At 42.1% G+C, this 26,103-nt stretch overlaps 1 protein-coding gene across 1 annotated transcript in view; it reads right to left on the bottom strand.

The window, feature by feature from the left end:
- The window catches only part of pex5lb (peroxisomal biogenesis factor 5-like b), a gene marked incomplete at both ends in the record, with an annotated part of 122,508 nt that overhangs the window by 40,744 nt on the left and 55,661 nt on the right, over positions 1-26,103 (bottom strand). Inside the window, 2 exon segments of the mRNA XM_084188034.1 lie at positions 2,449-2,673; positions 21,055-21,169. Of these exon segments, the coding sequence (XP_084044160.1) occupies positions 2,449-2,673; positions 21,055-21,169 (340 nt within the window).

Genomic DNA, 26,103 nt, shown 5'->3' with positions numbered 1-26,103 from the left:
GTTAGTCGAGGTAATTGAGGTAATACGTACACGTGGGTAGAATTAAAGTGACTATGCATAGATAATAAACAGAGAGTAGCAGCAGCGTAAAAGAGGGGGTGGGGTGGGGTGGGGTGGGGAGACAATGCAAATAGTCCAGGTAGCCATGATTAGCATTTCAGGAGTCTTATGGCTTGGGGGTAGAAGATGTTAAGAAGACTTAGCGCTCCGGTAACATGGACAAGAACATAGAACTTTTGGCATAATGCTATCTAATATAGACAAGCATAACTGTTAGCGTAATTCCATCCACAAAGTACTGTTAGCATAATGCTATCCAACAACACAGGAACATAACAGTGATGCAAATTTTCACACAAACCATACTTGAGCAAACTCCAAGTAAATCACATACACTACGGTTCCAAATTTTGGGGTCACTTAGAAATGTCCTTGTTTTCGAAAGAAAAGCAATTTTTTTGTCCATTAAAATAACATCAAATTGATCAGAAATACAGTGTAGACATCGTTAATGTTGTAAATGGCTATTGTATCTGGAAACAAATTATTTTTATGGAATATCTACATAGGCGTACATAGGGCCTCAGGCTTTCCCACCCTAACCCGATATGGACCTGGGGCTTTCCCACCCGGACCCGAGGACAACTAGACCCATTCCGTATAGACCTGGTTGGATCCAGACCTGGTCCGATCTGATCCGAGTGAGGGAAGCAGCAGAAAAGTCATTTTTTAAACTACTTTATTAACCGGCGCTGATAAAGCACGAGAGGACTGTGAGCGAGTGGCATGGGGAGTAGGAAGGAGGGAGGAAGAGACAAGTGACCTGATCCTACATGTTCATGCTGTACAACATTCACAGAGTACGACCCTACCTTACACAGGTGTTAATCCAGGCACTTGTCATCTCCCGTCTGGATTACTGCAACTCGCTGTTGGCTGGGCTCCCTGCCTGTGCCATTAAACCCCTACAACTTATCCAGAACGCTGCAGCCCGTCTGGTGTTCAACCTTCCCAAGTTCTCTCATGTCACCCCGCTCCTCCACACACTCCACTGGCTTCTAGTTAGGCTCACATCTACTACAAGACCATGGTGCTTGCCTACGCAGCTGTGAGGGGAACGGCACCTCCTTCCCTTCAGGCTCTGATCAGACCCTACACCCAAACGAGGGCACTACGTTCATCCACCTCTGGCCTGCTAGCCCCCCTACCTCTACGGAAGCACAGTTCCCGCTCAGCCCAGTCAAAGCTATTCGCTGCTCTGGCACCCCAATGGTGGAACAAGCTCCCCCAAGACGCCAGGACAGCGGAGTCACTGACCACCTTCCGGAGACACTTGAAACCCTACCTCTTTAAGGAATACCTGGAATAGTATAAAAGTAATCCTTCTCTGGTATTCAGGTACAGGTGGAACCGTGAAGACCTCTAGTTTGAACATCTTCAAGAACGATCTGACCTTAATGGCCATGCACTCTTATAATCTCCACCCGGTACAGCCAGAAGAGAACTGGCCACCCCTCAGAGGTTTCTTCCTAGGTTCCTGCCTTTTTGGGAGTTTTTCCTAGCCACTGTGCTTCTACATCTGCATTGCTTGCTCTCTGGGGTTTTAGGCTCGGTTTCTGTATAAGCACTTTGTGACAACTGTTGATGTAAAAAGGCCATTATAAATACATTTGATTGATTGATTGACAGGCAAAATCCTAGAGAGTGGGGGCTGAGTTCAGTCTGCTTTTCAACAGACACATTCACCTTTCAGCAGGACAATAACGTAAAACACAAGGCCAAATATACACTGGAGTTGCTTATCAAGACGACATTGAATGTTCCTGAGTGGCCTAGTTACAGTTTTGAATTAAAATCGGCTTGAAAATCTATGGCAAGACTTGAAAATGGCTGTCTAGCAATGATCAACAACCAACTTGACAAAGCTTGAATAATTTGTTAAAGAATAATGAGCAAATATTGTACAATTCTGGTGTTTTTTTAGTTTTTTTTTTATCTTAGGGGGCAAGAGATTAGAGACTTATCCAGAAAGACTCACAGCTGTAATTGCTGCCATAGCTGATTCTAACATGTATTGATTCAGGGGGTTGAATACTTATCTAGTCAAGATATATTAGTGTGTTATTTTTTATAATTGTTTTACAAATGCTAGAATGTTTCTTCCACTTTGACATTAGAGTATTTTGTGTAGATCATTGACAAAAAATGACAATTATATCCATTATAATCCCACTTTGTAACACAACAAAATTTGGAAAAAGTCAAGGGGTGTGAATACTTTCTGAAGGCACTGTAAGTGCCCTCCCAATATGAATGACTAATGATGTTGCTGTAGGTACACAGTATGAAGACAGCTGCATGTTGTAACACTAAAACACACGAACCCCCCCATGCACAAACATCCACCCACCCCCCTCAATCCCAACACACACACCGTGCAGTCAGTACCTGAGTCTAGGGAGACCCTCTCGGGGGCTCGTGGGGTGTGGGGGCTCGATGAGCGCTCCACCTCCACCTGGATGAGCTCTGTCTCCTCGGGTCTCTTCCCTCTCCGGGGGCTGTTTTTAGCATTCCCCAAGGGGCTCGGACGCTCCCTGACGCTGCCCTTCCTGCTACTGCTCCCGCGTTCACTGGGCTCACTCAGGTCCACCAGGTCGAGGGCTGAGGATAGAACTGAGGAGACACACAAACAGAAGGTCATGTCTGTGTACAGTCATATACATGTAGTTGTGTTCCTGTTGCATTAACAATGTTGGTAACACTTTCTAGGAGCACATGTAATGCATTCAAAGAGACAGACAACCATTCTAATTCTACCCCCCCCCCCCCCTCCCCTCCCTCCTGACCCTATAACCCTTCCGTGTTTGCAGATCTGAGCGGTCTGGATAAGTATAAGCAGACCGTGCAGTGGTAGGAATTCTACCATATTGTTTCCTCCTTACATATCTGCAAACATCTAAGGGCTAGGGCTTAGGTCAGTGTTAACCAAACCTATCACTTGAGTATCCTCCTCCCACTTCCACTTAGTTGATCTAATAGGTAACACTTTATTTGGATATTCCATCTATAGATGCTCATCAAACCATCTGTAGACTATCAGCCACATTTCAACAGCATATCTGTAGCCTGTCAGTAATATTTCAACAGTATATCCCCTCACTTGCACAAATGCCAAGCCCATCTATAGATGATCAACAAACAATCAGGAGACTATCAGCAGCATCTCAATTGCATATCAGTTACAACTTAAAGGGATAGTTCACCCAAATTACATATTGGTTTCCTTACCCTGTAAGCAGTGTATGGACAAGGTATGACAGCAACACATGCTTTGGTTTAGTTTCCTTGGCGGCACTGTTTATTTACAATTTATTTGGATGGTCCCAAAGCATATCTACAGATAGTTACTAGAATGACAACGATTATGCTGTTAAAGGGATAGTTCACCCAAATTACAAAATTACATTGGCTTCCTTACCCTGTAAGCCAGTGGTATTCAAACTTTTTCAGCAGAATTTCTGGGAACCCATTCTTTTCATCCAAAATTCTGGCGACCCCACCACACCCCACCCCACCCCAAATCTAATGACACAACCCTAAAATTGGTAAATTCTGATTTTCACATCAACTAATAACCTTCAATTTATAGCATTTTCATCTCTCTAGGAGAACCAATATATACATTTACTCAATAAAAGGTTATTTTTCTAACTCTTTTTTTCAATAATGTTTGTGCACTGAGTGTATAAAACATTAAGAAAACCTTCCTAATATTGAGTTGCACTCCCCCCCTTCTTTTGCCCTCAGATCAGCCTCAATTCGTCGGGGCATGGACTCTACAAGGTGTCGAAAGCGTTCCACAGGGATGCTGGCCCATGTTGACTCCAATGCTTCCCACAGTTGTGTCAAATTGTTTAATTAAGGAAATAAATCAACAAATAATCACTAAGCTTAAACGTATCTTTCCTGTTGGTGAAACGCATCAGAAGCATAATGTTAAACTTAATGTTTTAACAACATTGTCTGTCAACATTTTTGGCCTAATCGCTAAAGGCTGCCAATGTAAGTTGGGCCGTTGCCCGAGGAGAGAGTGAGTGAAAAAGAGAGACATTGCAGCACCAGGGTTCAATTCAATTTTTGGGAAAAAATCAATGTACGTTTTTCTTTCTTTGTACCGGTACTGTCGAATGTAACAATGTACCGTTGTCCTGCAACAAGGAAAACATGTTTGTCCTCTTATCTTAGTTGGAAGTTTAGTAGCTCGCTACCATTCTCTTCATCTCTGTGACCTTTACATGAATATCACCCACCATGCATAATGTTGCCAGCGGTGCGTTCAGTTCGACAGAATAGTGTGCAATGTTTAATTCAAAGGAAACTGTACTGAATGACCAGTTGAAGAACGCTGTGTTTATGGTGACCCATAGAGAGATTGTGTATGTGTATGGTGTGTGCTGCACATGGGTGATGCACAAGTTTTGAGTTTCAAAAGGTCAAAACCATCACAGCCTGTTTTTCACATTCCTTATGTCCTTGTCTACCAAGGACTCCATGTTTGTGTCTCCTGCCCAACGTATATCCACTCTATGAAGCAGAGCTTCCTCTTTAGGGACTTATCTGACCGGTTTCCATGCAGATGCCACACTTCCTTCTTGTAAGTCTGCCACGCACTCTCATTATTCTGAGTGTGCAGACCTGTACGCGGGTCTACAGAATTCTGACTGTGGTTGACCTGTAGTCCTCATGTCAAAGACCTGCATATGCTCTCCACTCGTCACTGACTACCATACTCTGATGCTTCACGTGCTTCTTGATGACAGGAACCAGGGTCTCGTTGTTCCTCCTCTTCACAAACCGAAGAATGGGACGTCTGGATCTCCAACATTCCAAACACCCATGTCTTTCTCCTCCATGTATTTCCAAAGCGTCCTCTGGCGTACTGGAATTAAATAGTATCAAAGTATCATTAGTGAACAAGGAATCAACCTACCCATTAAAGAGGCAATCTGCAGTTCAAAAAATTAAGTGATACCCCGCCACAGTTTTGGTAAACAGCTGAGTGATGGAGCTGGAGAAATGTAACCTCTCAAATTCCTAAACAGAGCTAAGGATGCAATGACTGACCATCCATGATATCAACATTATAGTTTTAACTATACTGAACAAAAATATAAACGCAACAAACTTCAACGATTTACTGACTTACAGTTCATATAAGGAAATCATTAGACCCTAATCTATAGATTTCACATGACTGGGCAGGGGTGCAGCCATGGGTGGGCAAGGGAGGGCATAGGCTCACACACTTGAGAGCCAGGCCCACCCACTGGGGAGCCAAGCCCAGCCAATCAGACTGAGTTTTTCCCCACTAAAAGGCTTTATTACAGACAGAAATACTCCTCAGTTTCATCAGCTGTCCGGGTGGCTGGTCTCAGACGATCCCGCAGGTGATTAAGCCAGATGTGGAGGTCCTGGGCTGGCGTGGTTACACGTGGTCTGCAGTTGGGAGGCCAGTTAGACGTACTGCCAAATTCTCTAAAACGACGTTGGTAGAGAAATAAACATCTGTGGCATTGTGTTGTGTGACAAAACTGCACATTTTAGAGTGGCCTTTTATTGTCCCCAGCACAATGTGCACCTGTGTAATGATCATGCTGTTTAATCAGCTTCTTGATATGCCACACCTGTCAGGTGGATGGATTATCTTGGCAAAGGAGGAACGCTCACTAACAAGGATGTAAACAAATTTGTGCACAACATTTGAGAGAAATAAGCTTTTTGTGCATATGTAAAATTTCTGGTATCTTTTATTTCAGCTCATGAAACATGGGACCAACACTTTACATGTTTATATTTTTGTTCAGTATATGTTTTGAGGCTATACAGTGTTGTTTACAATTACATTATTTACAAACAATAGAGTAAAACAAGATTATATTTTGGGTTCTGATGGGGTTGAACTAAGCTCATGAGGCAAGTTTTATTCTTCAGGAATCAATGGCTATAAATTATTAAAAGTCCAAATTGGTGATGCCTTTAAATCTAAGCTCTAAACGACTGTTTTCAAATGATAAAGGTAGTTATCACTGGAGTTTTTTTTATTTAAGGACTTACCGTGAGCTCCAAAAGTATTGGGACAATGAAAAATTCTACATTCATGTGGATGCTACCATGATTACGAATAATCCTGAATGAATCGTGAATAATGATGAGTGAAAAAGTTAGGGGCATATATATCATAGCCCGCCCCCAAAAATGCTGACCTCCAGTTATTGTAATATGAGAGGTTAGCATGTCTTTCTTGGGGGTATGATATTTGTGCGTTTGTAACTTTCTCTCTCATCATTATTCACCATTCATTCAGGACTATCCACATTAATGTAGAAGTGTTTAGAAAACATATTCTATTCTAATTTACAATAAAAGTGACTCCAAAATGACACAATATATTATTTACTATTCATATTTTTGTACTTTTTACCCCTTTTTCTCCCCAATTTCGTGATATCCAATTGATAGTTACAGTCTTGTCCCATCGCTGCAACTCCCGTACGGACTCAGGAGAGGCGAAGGTCGAGAGCCATGCGTCCTCCGAAACACGGCCCTGCCAAGCCACACTGCTTCTTGACACACTGCTCGCTTAACCCGGAAGCCAGCCGCACCAATGTGTCAGAGGAAACACCGTACAACTGGCGACCGAAGCCAGCGTGCATGCGCCCGGCCCGCCACAGGAGTCGCTAGAGCGTGATGGGACAAGGACATCACCGGCCGGTCACACCCTCCCCTAACCCGGACGATGCTGGGCCAATTGTGCGCCGCCTCATGGGTCTCCTGGTCGCGGCCAGCTGCGACACAGCCTGGGATCGAACCCAGGTCTGTAGTGATACCTCTAGCACTGCGATGCAGTGCCTTAGACCGCTTCTATAAACGTAATCATTGCGTGCTATGAATATGGGACCAATTACTAAACTTTTGACTTCTTTATTGCACATGGGTTGACTATGTCCAAAAAGTGATGTAATTTCTAAACGGTTCACCCGATATGGCTGACAATACACTAAAATTAAAGCTGATAGTCTGCATCTTAACCTTATAGTCATTTATTAATTTCAAATCCAAAGTGCTGGAGTACAGAGACAAAACAACAAAGAATCTGCTCACTGTATATGTCAGGATGAAACATACAGTACCTTTATTTTGTGGCAGAACTGTGGGTGAGGACATTAACTCTGCCTATTCTCTGTCCTTTTCTCTTCCGATGCCTTTTCATTCTTTTGAGACAGATACTCTGAAGTTTCTTTGCCATCCTGGAGAGCGTGGTGCTGTTCTTAGAAATCCCATCTTGCAGCATATCCACTTGCCGCATGCCCAAACCTTGTGAGCATCTCTACAGAAATTAAATTGAGTGTTGTGAAGATTATTGATCAGTTCATCTAACAGATCAATCAGGTAGGGCCATGTTCAGACTTGGGAAGGTCCACTAAAAGTCAATTCCTTGCATAAATGACTGCCAAACTATACTGTGAGGGGTCAGAGACATCTCAGACATGCATGCATTTTCAATAGTTTCAAAACCTATACACTGGGCAAAAAGAGTCAATATCAGGGGATATGTTTATGTATATATTTCCGGTTATCTGTCATTGTTTTAGATATAAGGAATAGACATGCTCCAGATAATAATAATAATAATAATAATGCCATTTAGCAGACGCTTTTATCCAAAGCGACTTACAGTCATGCGTGCATACATTTTTGTGTATGGGTGGTCCCGGGGATCGAACCCACTACCTTGGCGTTACAAGCGCCGTGCTCTACCAGCTGAGCTACAGAGGACCACAGATATGCATGTCCTTAATTTAATATAAGGAGCTAGGATATTCTCCGTAATGGGACAGTTTCTACATACATCCAATCTATGGAGCGATTTCAGTGCCAACAGAAACTGTATTTGAATTTAATATTTTTGAATTTGTAGGCAGAATTGAATCATTTAATTCATAAATTGAACTTGTATTTTATGATCTGAAACTGAATTGAATGAATATTGCAGTCGGTTTTAAAATTCAATTTTAATTTAATTTAATATTCAAATGTAATATTTAGATATTCAGTTTCAATATGGGAAATATTGCATTCGTTGTCTGTGTATCAAGTTTACAAACTATAATTTCAAGTTTACCAGTTTTTAAATAGCTTTTCTTGCTCTTGTGACTTACTGGGTGCGAAACAGGTCTCCTGCATGTCACAAGACTGTTTTAGCCCACTTAGCTAAAGCCCATCCGGATGAGTACATGAAGCTAACAAGTCTCCAGCAAGGTTACTCATCAAAAGAGCGTGGACCTCGGTTACATTTCACCCCCCATTGACCTCATACTCAGAGATCACAGCACCAATATAGCTGACTGGGTTTGAACTCAGGCCCACTGCACGACAACAACACTTTCTGTGACAAACAGAAGCAGAAGGATCTGTGCACCTCAATGAGAGTGCAACAGAGGTGGTTTGGTGATCCATGCATGTGGTGAGCAACCTTATTGCCTGAGACCTGAAGACGTGTTAGTTTGACTGATGGGGTTCTAACCCAGGTCTCCTGTGTGCCAGACAATGTAACTGGTCTCTGACAAGTTACTTATCATGCAAGTGTGGTCCCCGAACCACCTGTATTACACTTCACGTCACATAACCAATACCTAGGCTTTAGCTCAGTAGGCTAACAAAGTCTTAACCCAGACAGTCACGTTACCCTTATAATGAGTACCCTTGCCGGAGACTTGAAACGAACACGTCTAACACGTCTTCAGGTCTCAGGCAAGGTTCTCATCACATAAGCATGGGTCACCAAACCATGCTATTTTGATGATTAACCTTGCTGGATCTTGAAGACTTGTATTAGTGTAGCAGATTGGGATCTGCGAAACTCACTCCTCAGCCTGAAGTGTCACCCCTTGCGCTATTGAAGAAGGCCTTTTTTAATAGCGTGATGGGTTGGTATGGTACAGGAGGGCGGTCACATGTGTTTTTGAAGCTGAGGTCCAGAGTTTGAGTCTCCGTATGAGCTGAATCAGGGGGAAGCGGTACTCGCTAAGCAAGCTGGACTCTTGACTACAGTTGCGCTCATCTCAACCGCTGGGGTCGCTATGGAGTGAGTTTGGGAGGTGAATGTAGCAGATGGGGATCTGTGAAACTCTCTCATCAGCCTGAAGTCATCCCCCTATCAAGCCTAGCTAGCTAAGTTAGACCTACTGGCTCCTGGCCAAATTAGCTAACATTCTTGATTCTAGTTAATAAGACAAATAAAACATCTCAAATTAGCTACTCACTTTAGCGTTAACTTCTTTGAGGTATTTTCTGAATAGCTTCTCACTTCTTTGTTTTTCCAGTTGTCAGTTCAACCATACCATTTACCCACTCATTTGTGGCACCCAAATAAAAAAATGACAGCTGGAACTAGTGGTTCTTGTTGCTAGGCTACCAGTTACAGTGCTTGTAGCTTGCGGTTTGCGCCTTTATGTATGAAATAATTATGTGGATTTAATATTTATCAAATTATTGAGCATGTCCTCAAAACACAAATAAGCTTCAGACAATTTAGTACATCAAAATGCATATCAAGATCCTGATATGGACCTCAGCCAAGAGAATATGTATTGTATTTGTTGAGAAAAACTACTATGTAGGCCTACTGTTAGCCAACAGATCAGACCCACTTGCTTACAGCTGCACTAGGTTCAGACAGGCTTCCTGTATAGATTACGACAACGAGGAGCCAGCGCGAGATATAGTTTGGAAAAAGTACCTCAATCCAGGGATGAGAAATGCGTTGTACTGTGAATTGTCCCATTATTCCAACTGTTACCCCAAGAAGATTGAAGTAATGCTCGTTTTTTTGTTATTAAAGTTATATATTTTTTCCACAAACAAACGAACAAATAAACAAAAACAAAAAAACTATGTACAGCATAAAAACATTGAGTATGACATCCAGACATATCCTCCAACATAGCATACATACACAGTCAAATAGTATCTCACAAGCTACAATACAGGACTAAAATGGGTTCACAAGCATAAGTCATCACCTCCTAGTCTTAGAAACAACATGCCAAATAAAACGCGTGCCAGCTTCTTGAATTGTTGTTTCTACCAGTGATCCTAGCAAGCATTTGTTCATAAGATGCTACCTCCAACATTGATTCTATCCACTGTTTCAGAGTAGGAGTGGCATGACCCTTCCAAATTCTAAGGATTACTCTAGCTGCTGTAACGATACCAACAGTGATCAGTGCAAATTCCTCATTTGTTACATTAGGTAACTCTGTTCTATCGCCCAAGAGACATATTCTTGGTGAAACTGGAATTGTTAACCCCAACCATTCCTCCAGATATTTCAAAACATCCTTCCAGAAAGGTAGCACTAATGTGCGTTCCCATATTGCGTGTAAAAATGTCCCCGTGTCTTTTTGGCATTTCCAACACAGAGAATTGTTGGTCAGACGCATCTTATGAAGCCTTGTTGGGGTCCAATAAAACATATGTAGTATCTTATATTGAGTAAGTTTCCCCCTGGCTTCCCTTATGTTCCTCCCTGAGCTGAACAAGATCTTCAACGAGGTATCATCCTCAATTTTACACTTAAGGTCAATTTGCCATATTGTTCAGAGGTGTTTAGTCTTTACTCAGCAGATTACTAAATATTGAGTACAAAATGGCTGCTTTATGTTTGGGTAATTCCAAATACTCAGCTATTGGGTTCTTTCCTGGATGTTGTTGATAGCCGGTTAACAAACACTCCCTCAATTGTAAATATTTCCAGAAATGTCCCTCGTCTCCCACATCATATTTTTGTACCAAATCTGAGTATGACATTAAAACATCTTCATTGTACAGATCACCTATAGTATGAATTCCTTTCATTAGCCACTGTTTCCAGTACACAGACTTCTTTCCTATCCGTAGCCTTGGATTGTGGTCCTCTGTAGCTCAGCTGGTAGAGCACGGCGCTTGTAACGTCAGGGTAGTGGGTTCGATCCCCGGGACCACCCATACACAAAAATGTATGCACGCATGACTGTAAGTCGCTTTGGATAAAAGCGTCTGCTAAATGGCATATTATTATTATTATTATTATTATTGTGCCACAATGATGAGTATCCTTGTTTTAGATGTGAAATTCCACATATCTTATGTACTGTTCTCCACACCTCTTTTGAGTGTAACAAAATTGGGTTGGGAGTTTCAACAGACCTCTCCCCTGTAAGACTATGTGACAGAGTATCAACAGGGGTGAAAGGATAACTTAGTTCCCGTTCTATTGTTATTCAATCCAAGCCAGCATCCCCTTTTGCCCCAATGCTTCGCCAATTTAGCCATTTCAAATGATAAATTGTACGATTTAACATCTGGTAAAGCCAAGCCTCCTACATCCCTTGGTGAGCACATCATCTTCATATTAGTCCTGGATTTTTTCCTATCCCACAAAAAGTATTTAGTTAATTTGTCATATTGTTTAAAATACCGGTCTGGAATATTCATAGGTAACATTGCAGAGATATAATTAAATTGTGGGACCACAACCATTTTAATCACTTTGATCTTTTCCCATTTTTCTACATTGGTCTTAATCTTACATAAGCAGCTTTTGTTCTTTTCCTCCTCCACGTACACCCCTATTTTATTGTGTTACTAGTTGTTTAAAAAAAATGCTACATGTTCTTACTTTTTAACTCTTCATTGTTGGGAAATAATTCGGAAGTAAGCATTTCATGGTAAAGTCTACACCTGTTGTATTCGGCGCATGTGACAAATACAATTTGATTTGATTAGAACCATCCCTTCCCCTCGTTTTGTTATAACATCTTTGGTCTGACAGACGTTTACATGACACCCAGAATGTCAACAAACATGGCTCCACACAACTGGCAATTAGCTTAGCATTAGCTCATCATAATCAGTACAACCTTTTATTTATTTTATTTTATTTTTATTTAACCTTGAAAATAACCTTGAATAATAACCTTGAAAATGGATTTTACACACATCATACTGTATGTGTCCATTACAATCTATGCAAGAATCGGAATGCATGATTTGTCACCAGTACTTGAAAACGTGAATAAAACACCACACAAACCATTTTCTGATATTGATTTATTCATACAAGTGGTGCGTGCCGGCAGTCAATCAAGTAACCTCTGACACTCACGCTGAGCAATTCAGTGTTGATGTTTATGTGTGTAGCTAGTGGGCTAAGCTGTAGCATTAGCAATGTCTTTCAAAAGGAGACAACTCACAAATGCAAAAACTCTGGAGATTTTGGTTAATTCTGAGTGAAAGTCAGGAATCAGATTCTGACAGTGACAGTGAGGAGCTGCCCCCCCAACCTTGTGGCCATTGAGAACCCAGAATCCGAGGACTCCTTGCACACCAACGAAGTCCCAGATCCCTCTGAAGATGCTGGTGGTGATGGAGGCAGACCAACAGTGGGTGAAGTACAGGAGCCATTTCACCCTCCTGGCCCTGCTGTTGGCTTTGATGAGTCTGTAGTGCAAAGCCCTTTGCTATCTCCCTCTGAGGCAGAGTGCTTCAAGCGGTTTCTGACAGAGGAGCTGGTGGGAGACGTAGTGGAGGAGACCAATCGCTATGCCTTGGAGCTACAGGAGAAGAGAGAGCCAGGAGTGAGGGGGAAGCTCGCTAAATGGGTGACAACCACAATTAGTGAAATGTATCCCTTCCTGTTGACAGTCATTCTCATGGGAATAGTGAAGAAGAACTCCCTAAGGGACTACTGGAGCACGGATCCTTTCCTTCTTTGCCACTCTTTTCCCAAGACTACTTCCTAGTTCTGCTGCGATGCCTGCATTTCGTCAACAATGTTCCATCAATATATTCCCTCCGAAAGGCACAGGTTTGGGGTCAAGTCCTTTGTTATGTGCGACGTGAAGACAGGATTTTGTCTAGGACATTATAGTCTACACAGGGTCCACCACTGACATCCAACATTATGAGGGGCTTGGGGTGTCTGGGTTTGTGCTGATGACCATGCTGGCTCCTCATCTCGGGAAGGGCCACACAATTGGTACAGCAGTCCCACACACTTCCAGCATCTGCTCTCCAACCGCACAGGGGCCTGTGGCACAGACCGTTCCAACAGGAAAGGGATGCAGGCATTTGGAAGCAGGAAGATGCAGAGTGGGGAGGTGGAGTTCAAGGAGAACGGTAAACAGCTGACAAACAATACATCCATGTCCTATCCACTGTCCATACAGCAACCATGTTGGCCACAGGAAAGGTGGACCACCTGACAGGAGAGAGAAAGATCAAACCAGACTGTGTGCTTGACTATAACCTCAAAACGGGGGCAGTGGATAAGGTGGACATGGTAAACAGCTTTGTGGAATGTGCTTGGAAAACGACCAAGTGGTATAAGAATATATCTTTCCATCTGGTCAACACTGCTGTCCTCAGTGGCCACATAGTTCACCGCCAGCTAACAGGTGAGATGATTATTTAACACGTTTTTTTTTTGTAATTGGACATATAGTTCACATACAAATCACATACAGTTCCATTATGCAATTACATTGACAATATCTCACCCACCTACCCACTCCCTCATCATCCTCCCCACTCGCTCTCCCTCTCCCCCATTGGTGAGATGATGACCAAAAGTACAGAGAGAACCTCATGAGAGAGCTGCTGAACGAGCGCCACACCCCTCGGCACCCATCCACTGGGGGCCGTCCTGCTGCAGACAATCCCCTATGTCTCACTGCACTGCATTTTCCCTCCGAAGTCCCACAAACTGCTGCTCAAGGCAGTCGCACAAGGAGGCACAGCAAAGTCTGCCTGTCCAGCGCCAGGAGAAGGAAGCAGAGGAGGTTGATAAAGTACATGTGTTTAGCTTGTGACACACCTCTGTGTGTTACGCCACGCTTTGGGGACTATTGAGCACAACTGCGCAATTACTGACTGACTGACTTGACAGGTGACCTGCCTTGATACTATGCCTTTAGGGGTGGGGGATGAGAATGCAGTTTTTGTTGTTCAATCACTACATGAATATTGAAATATGGGTTATGCATATAAATATGTTGGCAGTCTTTTCTTGCTGTTTTAGTTTTTGTTGCTCAATCACTACCAATACTTCAAAAAAATAGACAACCATTACATATAGGCCTATGTATTTTCTTGCAGTTTTTTCCTCCACTAAAACTGCAAAGAAGTGTACGTTCAAACAGAATGTTGCTAGCATACAAAAGTTGCCCTCAATCTTCGGCAAGAAAGATGTCCAGTTCCAGTTATGATGTTTGCAAATAATGTTCATTACTGTTTGTGTGTGTGGTTTCTAAAAGTACAGAATAATGAGGAATTATTAGTAATTAGAATACAATATCAGGACAGGCCAAATTAATACACAGGTCATGGTCAAGATAAGGGCAGATTCAAAAGATACAACAAAAGCTAATACTTCTCTGATGCCATTAGCATTGTTTTACAGAGCTAATAGAAGCATGTAGCTAGCTACATAAGCACAATCGAGTGTAACACCATAAAGGTTATGAAATTAGTAACCTGCGTGTCTGCGGTTATAAAGGAATACACAGAGAATACATTATGCTCCATACATAGCTACATACGGTGTGCTACAGTAGAAACGACATAACACGATATAGAAAAACTATTATGATAATGTAATTAGGCACTTACTGTACTTTGATGGAATGCACACATGTCCTGGCAATGTCAGGGGGAAAAAGTTAGGGCAGGTTCTGTTCAAACGTCTCCATACTTGACCTGGAAAAACACTGGGCGAGAAGTTTGTCCGGCTCATCTAGCTAATCCTTGCCTCGCCTAACATTAGCATAGCATGCCTCAAATGTAAATTGTCCGCCCGACAGGGAAATGGGCTTTTTCTATGTGAATGAATGAGGAGGCAGAACACACCTCATTTCAAACTGTTTTAGTTGAAACATAGATATATAGATAATTAGCAGGCAGCGTGTCTTGGTTTGAGGGCAGCGTGGATTAACTGTCCTGTTGCGTAACAATCACATTATGGAACAGTGAGCGCATTCTGACATCAAGTGCATAAAATAACCCACGCTGGGGGGACCGTTGGAGATATTTGGAACTCACACGTGAAATTAAGCCATGTCTCCTGGAGACATATCACATCTGGTTTAGCTGGTAAATTCTCAAGAAACTCTTGTCCATTGGCTATCAAACTTCTCGCATTCCATTGGAGGATTAACACCATTATGTAAATTAACCAAGACATGATTCCTGGCTGGACTGCTTCCCAATCTCGAGGTCATCCCTCACATTTTCCCATGTCAGTCCTGTGATCCCTAGATACTTTCCTGCCTTATCCAAAATTATCTCAATCCTTTTATTCTTAGATTTCTCACTTACTGCACATATGTAACAACCTTCCTCATGTCTACCAGTCTAGTGTTCTCTCCCATTCTTCTCCCTACATCACGCCCAACCTGCATCCCAATCTGTCCTGGAATACCTGCTCTTCTATGTGCCCTGCTTGTCTCTGCGTGGACTACCTTTACTGCTTTTGAGATGTTACGCTCACGACTCACCTGCTGCACTTCTACTTGTCTTTTCATCACTGCGCAACACAGTTACAGCACTTTAACTGGATCTCCGCATTCATGTTCTCCCCCACACTTCGCACATCTCCTTTTGCCTTTACACACTGCCGCATACCCAAACCTTTAACAGTTATATCAACGCTATGGTTTGGGAACATAAGCTTGCATATCCTAACTTTTTCTGCCAGTACCGGATCCTCAAAGTTTAGTAGCTTTGACAGGCTATCCACCTTCCCTTCTTGTGTCATCTGGAGGCACTTTGCATCAATAAGAGAGCCTCCCTTCAAGTAGTTTAACAGATCCTTTATTTATTTTATGTTAACAATTTCTGGGACTGCCATAATAACTCCTTTCACCCACTGCCGTCCGGTTTGATCCGGCATGCTACTATCAACCCCACGTTTACACACCTGCTTGAGTTTGAGAGCCTTCTCATGCTGTTTAGCATTGATACGCACCACCACCAAACTTCCATCAAAGACTTTTAGCAGACACAACCTCTCTTACTTTACTCTACAAGTCACTAGCCAATGCGATCGGACTCCCCGCCGTGACTCCACTCTTGTCCTTAAACTTCCCCAACACCTTGAACTCCACTTCTCTCCATACAACACTGCGAACCGAACCTCCCTCATCACTACTCTCCCCTGACGAGACCTGCAAAAGATCCTCGGTCTTCCTCTTTTTCATATCTACTCGCACTACTCTTCCTCCACCCTTTCCCCCCTCCACCGCTCCACTCCATCCCATCCTCCTCAACTTCTAACCCCCCTACCTTTCCATCCATCTCTGCTCCAGTCACAGCCCAGTGTTGGTCAAACACCCCCCACGTCAACACTCAAAAACCTGTTGCTTTCCAATCTGAATCGGACAATGTCGATGCACAAACCAGCTGTCAACTGTCCGGTCTCTAGCTCCAACCAGCGTCTCTCCTGATTGAATCGAGCTAGCCCCGGCTCTCTCTCAGAATGGGCCTAAAGTCAATTCAAGATGGCATGCCAAGTGTGTTGGACACCCTACTGCATAATAGGCCATTATAATCACAACACAGTGTGTTAAAATAGTCTTGGCCATGTACATACTGTACATCAACATATCATTTTCATATATTCATCATTTCATTTATTTTAGGGGCAACGTTTCATTTCACTTTCACGTTATGCTTTCTTGGTAACGCATGTTACAATATAAGATATATTTTTATATGTTCTTTCATGTTGTTGGAGTTCAAGTGAAAAAATTATGCAGATGAACCAGAAATTGGTTCAATGGAAGATTAAAGCAGAGATCCTCCAGGCTCGAGTGGAAGACCTGGAGGCTGATAGAGCATTTCTTGAGCAGCAACTGAGCGAGATGACTGCCGAAACAGAAGGTAGGTGACATTATTCCAAATGAGGAACTATGTTATGGATTCTTACTTAAATTCCTTCTGTCAGTACATAGAATACCAACAAGACAAAAATCTTCAGGTTTCTAGCACAATCTCCCACTGACGATTCGCCCACATTCAGCAACTCATTAGTCCAGGATAAGCCACCAAACACAATGAGTCGTCTGCATTGCTTTTGCATGCGAGGAGCAGTAGCACATACTGAAACATTGTAGCAGAGCAGAGATGACATGGAAAATTAACATTGCTTTTGTATTCTGCTTTTGTATTTCTTTAGCAGGCAACATCAAAGACGTTGTCACCAGATACCAGAGGCTGCTGAACCTGACGAAGAAGGGCTACACTATGACCTCGGCTTTCCGAAAGGCGGGTGTGTCCAGGAACACTGTTGCCACCACCGCTCCTGTTGATGAGCTTTTCATAGTAAACAGAGAGGTGTTGCCTTTCTGTGAACAACTCGCAGATCTGGCAACATTATGCACAGAAGATATGGTGGGTGATATTCAAGTAAATGTCACAGAGATGAAGAGAAAGGTGAACTACTACCCTAAGATAAGAGGACAAACATGTTTTCCTTGTTGCAGGACAACAGAACCTTATTACATTCGATACTACCGGTCCTAAAAAAAATATTATATTGAACATTGTCAAATGCTGGTATTGTGATACTACTGAAGTTTTGATATACCGTGCAACAATACTTTAGCCTACACATGCCCTCAGTGTATGGTGGAGGCACATACTTTCAGGGGCACATTTACAGTAGTGTTGCACGGTTTACTGAAACTTTGTGTTGGTTGAATTAAACTAACTTGGTGCTGCAATGTCTCTCACTCACTCTCTCCTCGGGCAACGGCCCGACATTTCCACTGGCAGCCTTTAGCCATTAGGCCAAAAATGTTGTAGACAATGTTGTGATTTTTGTTAATTAAAAGATTGATTTTAACATTATGCCTCTGGTACGTTTCTTTATCACTAACTAGGAAAGACAAGTTTAAGCATAGTGATTGTTTGTTTGTTTCCCAAGGTGCTCCAGTGTCAAAAGGTAATTTCAGTCATCCCAACACAACAGTTGCACATTTGGATGTGTTGTGTGGTTATAGCATATTAACTTAATGAAATAGTCTTTCACTTTATTTATCCCAATGCATATCTACAGAGGGTTACTAGAGTGTAAGTGAATGCACTGAACATCAGTTGATACATATTTGAATGTGAAGTAGATAGTCTGTAGACTGTCAACTAAGCTCAACTTGTGTTGAACTTTATTCGGATAGTCCCAAAGCATATCTACAGATCGCTACTAGAATGACAACAGATATGCTGTTAAGTTGTAACTGATATGCAATTGAGATGCTGCTGATAGTCTCCTGATTGTTTGTTGATCATCTAGAGATGGGCTTGGCATTTGTGCAAGTGAGGGGTTTTACTTTTGAAATATTACTGACAGGCAGGCTACAGATATGCTGTTGAAATGCTGCTGATAGTCTACAGATGGTTTGTTGAGCATCTATAGAAGGACTATAGACTACCTGGTTGAAAATGATGATATATACTGTTGAGATGCTACTGAGAGGCTAAAGACATGCTGTTGAAATGCTGATAGTCTGTAGGTAGTTTGTAGAGCACCTACAGGGAGGTTCATAAAATTGCCAGCCCCCATGCACATACCACAAATGCCTTGTTTGCTAAGTTCGCTGTATTGTACGTGGCTTTCCGTTACTGTATTTTGTATCATTAGCACAGTATTCAGTATAGCACATTAGAAAGTATTCATACCCCTTGACTTATTCCTCATTTTGTTGTGTTACAGCCTGAATTTAAAATGCATTTTTTTCTCACCCATCTACACACAATACCCCATAATGACAAAGTGAAAACATGTTTTGTAATGTTTGCAAATGTATTGAAAATGAAATATAGAAATATCTCATTTACATAAGTATTCACACCTTTCTGGGTAAATCTCTAAGAGCTTTGCACACCTGGATTGTACAATATTTGCCCATTATTCTTCTCAAAAATATTTAAGCTCTGTAAAATTGGTTGTTGATCATTGCTAGACAAGTCAAGTCTTGCCATAGATTTTCAAGCAGATTTAAGTCAAAACTGAGTAACTCCGGAACATTCACTGTCTTCTTGGTAAGCAACTCCAGTGTAGATTTGGCATTGTGTTTTAGGTTATTGTCCTTCTGAAAGTTGAATTAATCTCCCAGTGTCTGGTGGAAAGCAGACTGAACCAAGTTTTCCTCTAGGATTTTGCCTTTGCTTAGCTCCATTCCATTTATTTTTTATGCTGAAAAACTCCCCAGGCCTTAATGATTACAAGCATACCCATAACATGATGCAGCCACCACTATGCTTGAAAATATGGAGAGTGGTACTCAGTAATGTGTTGTATTGGATTTGCCCCAAACAAAACACTTTCTATTCAGGACAGAAAGTTAATTGCTTTGCCACATTTTTTGCAGCATTACTTTAGTGCTTTGTTGCAAACAGCAGCATACCACCCTGCATCCCACTGTTGGATTGCCTCTGAAGCTAAGCAGGGTTGGTCCTGGTCGGTCCCTGGATGGGAGACCAGATGCTGCTGGAAGTGGTGTTGGAGGGCCAGTAGGAGGCACTCTTTCCTCTGGTCTAAAAAAAAGATCCCAATACCCCAGGGCAGTGATTGGCCTTGTGTAGGGTGTTGTCTTTCATTAAACGGGTGTCCTGACTCTCTGTGGTCACTAAAGATCCCATGGCAGTTATCAGTAGGGGTGTTAACACTGGTGTCCTGTCTAAATTCCCAATCTGGCCCTCATGCCACCTAATCATCCCCAGCTTCCAATTGGCTCATTCATCCCCCTCTGCACTGTAACTATTCCCCAGGTTGTTGTTGTAAATGAGAATGTGTTCAGTCAACTTACTGGGTAAAAAAAACAGGATGCATGTTTTGGAATATTTTTTATTCTTACAAGCTTCTTTCTTTTCACTCTGTCAATTAGGTTAGTATTGTGGTGTAATTACAATGTTGTTGATCCATCCTCAGTTTTCCCCTATCACAGCCATTAAACTCTGTAACTGTATTAAAGTCACCATTGGCCTCATGATGAAATCCCTGAGCGGTTTCCTTCCTCTCCGGCAACGGAGTTATGAAAGACACCTGTATCTTTATAGTGATTGAGTGTATTGATACACCATCCAAAGTGTAAATAATAACTTTACCATGCTCAAAGGGATATGCAATGTCAGCTTTAATTTTTTTACCCATCTATCAATAGGTGCCCTTCTTTGCAAGGCATTGGAAAACCTCCCTGGTCTTTGTGGTTGAATCTGAGTTAGATATTCACTGCTCGACTGAGGGACCTTCCAGATAATTGTATGTGTGGGGTACAGAGATGAGGTAGTCATTCAAAATCATGTTAACCACTATTATTGCACCATGCAACTTATTATGTGACTTGTTAAGCACATTTTTTATCCTGAACTTAATTAAGCTTGCCTTAACAAAGGGGTTGAATACTTATTAATTCAATAATTTTCAGCTTTACATTTTTTATAAACTTCTGTAAATTTCAAAAAACACAATTCCACTTCGACATTATGGGGTATTGTGTGTGGGCCACTGAAAACCCCTCACAATTTAATCCATTTTAAATTCAGGCTGTAACACAACAAAATGTGGGGAAAAAATCTAGTGGTGTATATACTTTCTGAAGGCACTGTACATTATCCCAATTTTAGCTTTGAGACGACTGCCAATGGGAAGATTGTTTGCGATTTATTGGTATATTGAACCATGTCATGTGCCGTTGTTTAAAAACTCTTTGGATAGTACTGAAACAATGACGTCATATCTGAATTCCGGCATCTTCATGAACCTTTGCCATTGATTCAGGTGTGCTTGTACTGGAATACTTCAAGTGGAACTGGCTGGGGGCCCTCGAGGAGAGGTTTGGGAAACACTTGCCTAGGGGAAGGGTGCGGCAGGGAACAAATTGGGACTAGCTGACAGAGAAAGAGAGGAGAGGAGCAGATGAGGGCGTTAATGAGTTGTGGGTAATGAGAGAGGGCTACCTGCTGTGTTGGAGGTGACCGGCCGGACCACGGGACCATCGATGCGGCTCTCTGACAGGAAGTCATCGATGGAGGGGCTCAGCAGCGGGCGGCTCTCTTGCTGCTCACCGACCAGCTGGGGAGGAGAGACGCAGTGAGGAAAACAGAAAACATAAAAAGAAAGAAAGAAAGAAATGCTGCAGCAGAAGGATAGTCCATAGGAGTCTGCAACTCGTGGCTTGCGAGCCAAATCCATCCCACGAACCGATTTGTTGTGGCACACCAAGGATGTCTTTTTTATGTAGGTGAATATCACTGGTGACAGTTGATGCCCTAGATTGTTTAATTTTGTTTATGTATAACACCCTTAAGGTTAGATACAGTAACGGAAGGCAAACTTGAGGGGGGCTAAGGTCCATTTCAATCAAAGAGTCAATTTAGAAACTGATGAGTACTATCAACAGGATATGGAACACTTCAAGTTTATGCCTGAATTCATAGGGATTGAGATTAATCGGATCACAGCTAAGCAACACATTTTGAGGATGAGGAGAGGAATTGATTTTGATGAAGCAGAACCAAAGAGGAGTGATGGTGAAACCAAGCATACAACACATATTGAAACAGCTGCCAAAATCCCTTGACCATACGAGTTGCGAAACAGATCTTCAAAACACAAATCATAAAACGTGACAAATTACATAAAACATTAAATGTTGTCTCATTTGAGAATGAAATGTAAAAGTGAAAGTGTAACAAAAAACACTTAAAATAAATCATAAATTATATTTATTTACATCACTTGACTAAATAGTGACCCTGTGTATTCCTTGATGTTCAATAAACACAGCGCAGCTTACAGTATTATGACATATAATACAATATGATATCCTTTACTTTCTATTGTTGATGGATGATATATCTCACGTGACTGAGGTATATATAGATCCCATATCCAGTACCAGTCAAAAGTTTAGACACACCTACTCATTCAAGTTTTTTTCTTTATTTTGACTATTTTCTACATTGTAGAATAATAATGAAGAAATCAAAACTATGAAATAACACATATGGAATCATGTAGTATCCAAAAAAGTGTTGAACAAATCAAAATATATTTGAGATTTCAGATTCTTCAAATAGCAACCCTTTGCCTTGACAGCTTTGCACACGCTTGACATTCTCTCAACCAGCTTCACTTGGAATGATTTTCCAACAATCTTGAAGGAGTTCCCACATATGCTGAGCACTTGTTGGCTGCTTTTCCTTCACTCTGCTGTCCGACTTATCCCATGCCATCTCAATTGGGTTGAGGTCGGGGGATTGTAGAGGCCAGGTCATCTGATGCATCACTCCATCACTCTCCTTCTTGGTAAAATAGCCCTTACACAGTCTGGAGGTGTGTTGGGTCATTGTCCTGTTGAAAAACAAATGATAGTCCCACTAAGCCCAAACCAGATGGGATGGCGTATCGCTGCAGAATGCTGTGGTAGCCATGCTGGTTAAGTGTAGTTGGACACAATGGTTGGAACCAAAAATCTCAAATTTGGACTCCAGACCAAAGGACACATTTCCACCGGTCTAATGTCCATTGCTCGTGTTTCTTGGCCCAAGCAGGTCTCTTATTATTATTGGTGTCCTTTAGTAGTGGTTTCTTTGCAGCAATTCGACAATGAAGGCCTGATTCACACAGTTCCCTCTGAACAGTTGATGTTGAGATGTGTCTGTTACTTGAACTCTGTGAAGCATTTATTTGGGCTGCAATTTCTAAGGCTGGTAACTCTAATGAACTTATCCTCTGCAGCAGAGGTAACTCTGGGTCTTCCATTCCTGTGGCGGTCCTCATGAGAGCCAGTTTCATCATAGCGCTTGATGGGTTTTGCGACTGCACTTGAAGAAACGTTCAAAGTTCTGGAAATGTTCTGGATTGACTGACCTTCATGTCTTAAAGTAATGATGGACTGTCGTTTCTCTTTGCTTATTTGAGCTGTTCTTGCCATAATATGGACTTGGTCTTTTATCAAATAGGGCTATATTCTGTATACCCCCCTACCTTGTCACAACACAACTGATTGGCTCACACACATTAAGGAAAGAAATTCCACAAAATAACTTTTAAGAAGGCACACCTGAATACCTCATGAAGCTGGTTGAGAGAATGCCAAGACTGTGCAAAGCTGTCATCAAGGCAAAGGGTGGCTACTTTGAAGAATCTCAAATATAAAATAAATGTTGATTTGTTTAACACTTTTTTGGTTACTACATGATTCCATATGTGTTATTTCATAGTGTTGATGTCTTCACTATAATTCTACAATGTAAAAAAAATTCTAAACTTCCAAAAAGTCCAAACTTTTGACTTGTAGTGTATGTCAGATTGTGCAACATTGGGGATGTTATATAGACCCCTCTGTGACAGTGCGTTGCCTTCAAACAGATAAACAGTAGCTGGGAGATACAGAGAGCACCGCTTCCTCTACCATAGACACCATCCACCATTAAACCACTGTGCGTGTTTGTGCATGCGTGTTGTGTTGTGTTCGGCGAGGGCATACATACAGTACATGCCCATGTGCACTATGGATGTTCGCCCATGTCTATTTGGGAAGGAAAACGAGATAGCGTCTTAGTGTGACCTAGACTTATAACTGTCTCTGGGAGGTAGACTCTAATGACTCAGACATTACAACCCCTTTAATTGGGAATGAGAAAGACATTTGGAATGGCTTTTATGATCCCCCTCTCCAAATTAGTTGACCCTCCATAAACCTATTAGAAGGCTTGCTAACGGTTGTGAATACCAACCATCGAGAATGAGGGGCTGTGTCCGGATACCCGGACTTGTGTCCTAAATAGTAGGCCGTTTGGGTATGCAAAAACAGAACGTTCTACAGCATATGAAATCTCAAAGATGTAGTATGTGTTAGAGTTCCATCCACATCACTCGCACAGTGTGTGTGTGTGTGTGTGTGTGTGTGTTTGAAATTCTAGTGCCAGAAAATTATAACATTTCTGTAGCATTTATAAGAGACCAGAGAACATTCCTTTTGCTGCCATGCCCATGTAATCCCGAAAGTACCCAAAACAGAGAGACTCCTAAAGATAGCTTCATTGTATTCTGTCAGTAAATTCAATCCCATTAAAAAGATTTCTATACAGTGCATTCAGAAAGTATTCAGACCCCTTCACTTTTTCCACATTTGTTACAGCCTTATTCTATAATGGATTAAATTACTTTTTTCCTCATCAATCTACACACAATACCCCATAAAGCCAAAGCGAAAACAGGTTTTTAGAATTTGTTGCAAATGTATTACAAATTAAAAACAGAAATACCATAATTACGTAAATATTCAGACCCTTTGCTATGAGACTCGAAATTGAGCTCAGATGCATCCTGTTTCCATTGATCATCCTTGAGATGTTTCTACAACTTGATTGGAGTCCACCTGTGGTATATTCAATTGATTGGACAGGATTTGGAAAGGCACACGCCTGTCTATATAAGGTCCCACAGTTGACAGTGCATGTCATAGCAAAAACCAAGCCATGAGGTCGACGGAATTGTCCGTAGAGCTCCAAAACAGGATTGTGTCGAGGCACAGATCTGGGGAAGGGTACCAAAACATTTTTGCAGTATTGAAGGTCCCCAAGAACACAGTGGCCTCCATCATTCTTAACTGGAAGAAGGTTGGAACCACCAAGACTCTTCCTAGAGCTGGCAACCCTGCCAAACTAGGCAATCGGGGGAGAAGGGCCTTGATCAGGGAGGTGACCAAGAACCCAATGGTAACTCTGACAAAGCTCCAGAGGTCCTCTGTGGAGATGGGAGAACCTTCCAGAAGAACAACCATCTCTGCAGCACTCCACCAATCAGGCCTTTATGGTAGAGTGGCCAGACGGAAGCCACTCCTCAGTAAAAGGCACATGACAGCCCTCTTGGAGTTTTCCAAAAGGCACCTAAAGGACTCTCAGACCATAGAGAAACAAGATTCTCTGGTCTGATGAAACCAAGACTGAACTCTTTGGCCTGAATGCCAAGCGTCATATGTGGAGGAAACCAGGCACCGCTCATCACCTGGCCAATATCATCCCTACGGTGAAGAATAGGGGTGGCAGCATCATGCTGTGTGGATGTTTTTCAGCGGCAGGGACTGGAAGACTAGTCAGGATCAAGGGAAAGATGAACGGAGCAAAGTACAGAAAGATCCTTGATGAAAACCTGCTCCAGAGTGCTCAGGACCTCTGACTGGGGCGAAGGTTCACCTTCCAACAGGTCAACGACCCTAAGCACACAGCCAAGACAACGCAGGAGTGGCTTCGGGACAAGTCTCTGAATATCCTTGAGTGGCCCATCCAGTGCCTGGACTTGAACCCGATCCCTGGAGAGATCTGAAAATAGCTGTGCAGAGACACTCCCCATCCAACCTGACAGAGCTTGAGATGATCTGAAGAGAAGAATGGGAGAAACTCCCCAAATACAGGTGTGCCAAGCTTGTAGCGTCATACCGAAAAAGACTCAATGCTGTAATCACTACCAAAGGTGCTTCAACAAATTAAAGGGTCTGAATACTTATGAAAATGTGATATTTCAGTTTTCTAAAAAACAGTTTTTGCTTTGTTATTATGGGGTATTGTGTGGAGATTGATGAGGGAAAAAAAACTATTTAATCCATTTTAGAATAAGGCTGTAACGTAAAGAATTTGTAAAAAGTGAAGGGGTCCGAATACTTTCCGAATGCACTATACACTGATCTATTATCAAATTACTCCTCTGTGATCGTCCTACTCTTAAAGCTTAACCATGGCCTAATCTCTGGCTGTAAACATTGGCAGTATCACTGACGATCGGTTCTAGTTCCCGACGATGTCCCCAAATCTGGTCTGCCTTCGAAATCCTAATCCACATTACACAAGATGTATAGGCTATGAAGTCAACCCCAATGTGAATGGCCGGAGACAATACGTCACCAGGGTCGGGGTTAATTCCATTTAAATGCAGTCAATTCAATTTTTTTCAATGAGGACAACAATGGATTTGACTGAATGCGCATAGAAAGTGGATACACA

Source organism: Coregonus lavaretus (assembly GCF_964263955.1).
Source record: "Coregonus lavaretus genome assembly, chromosome: 23".
NCBI lineage: Eukaryota > Metazoa > Chordata > Actinopteri > Salmoniformes > Salmonidae > Coregonus > Coregonus lavaretus.
This window is presented reverse-complemented; position numbering and strand designations above follow the sequence as displayed.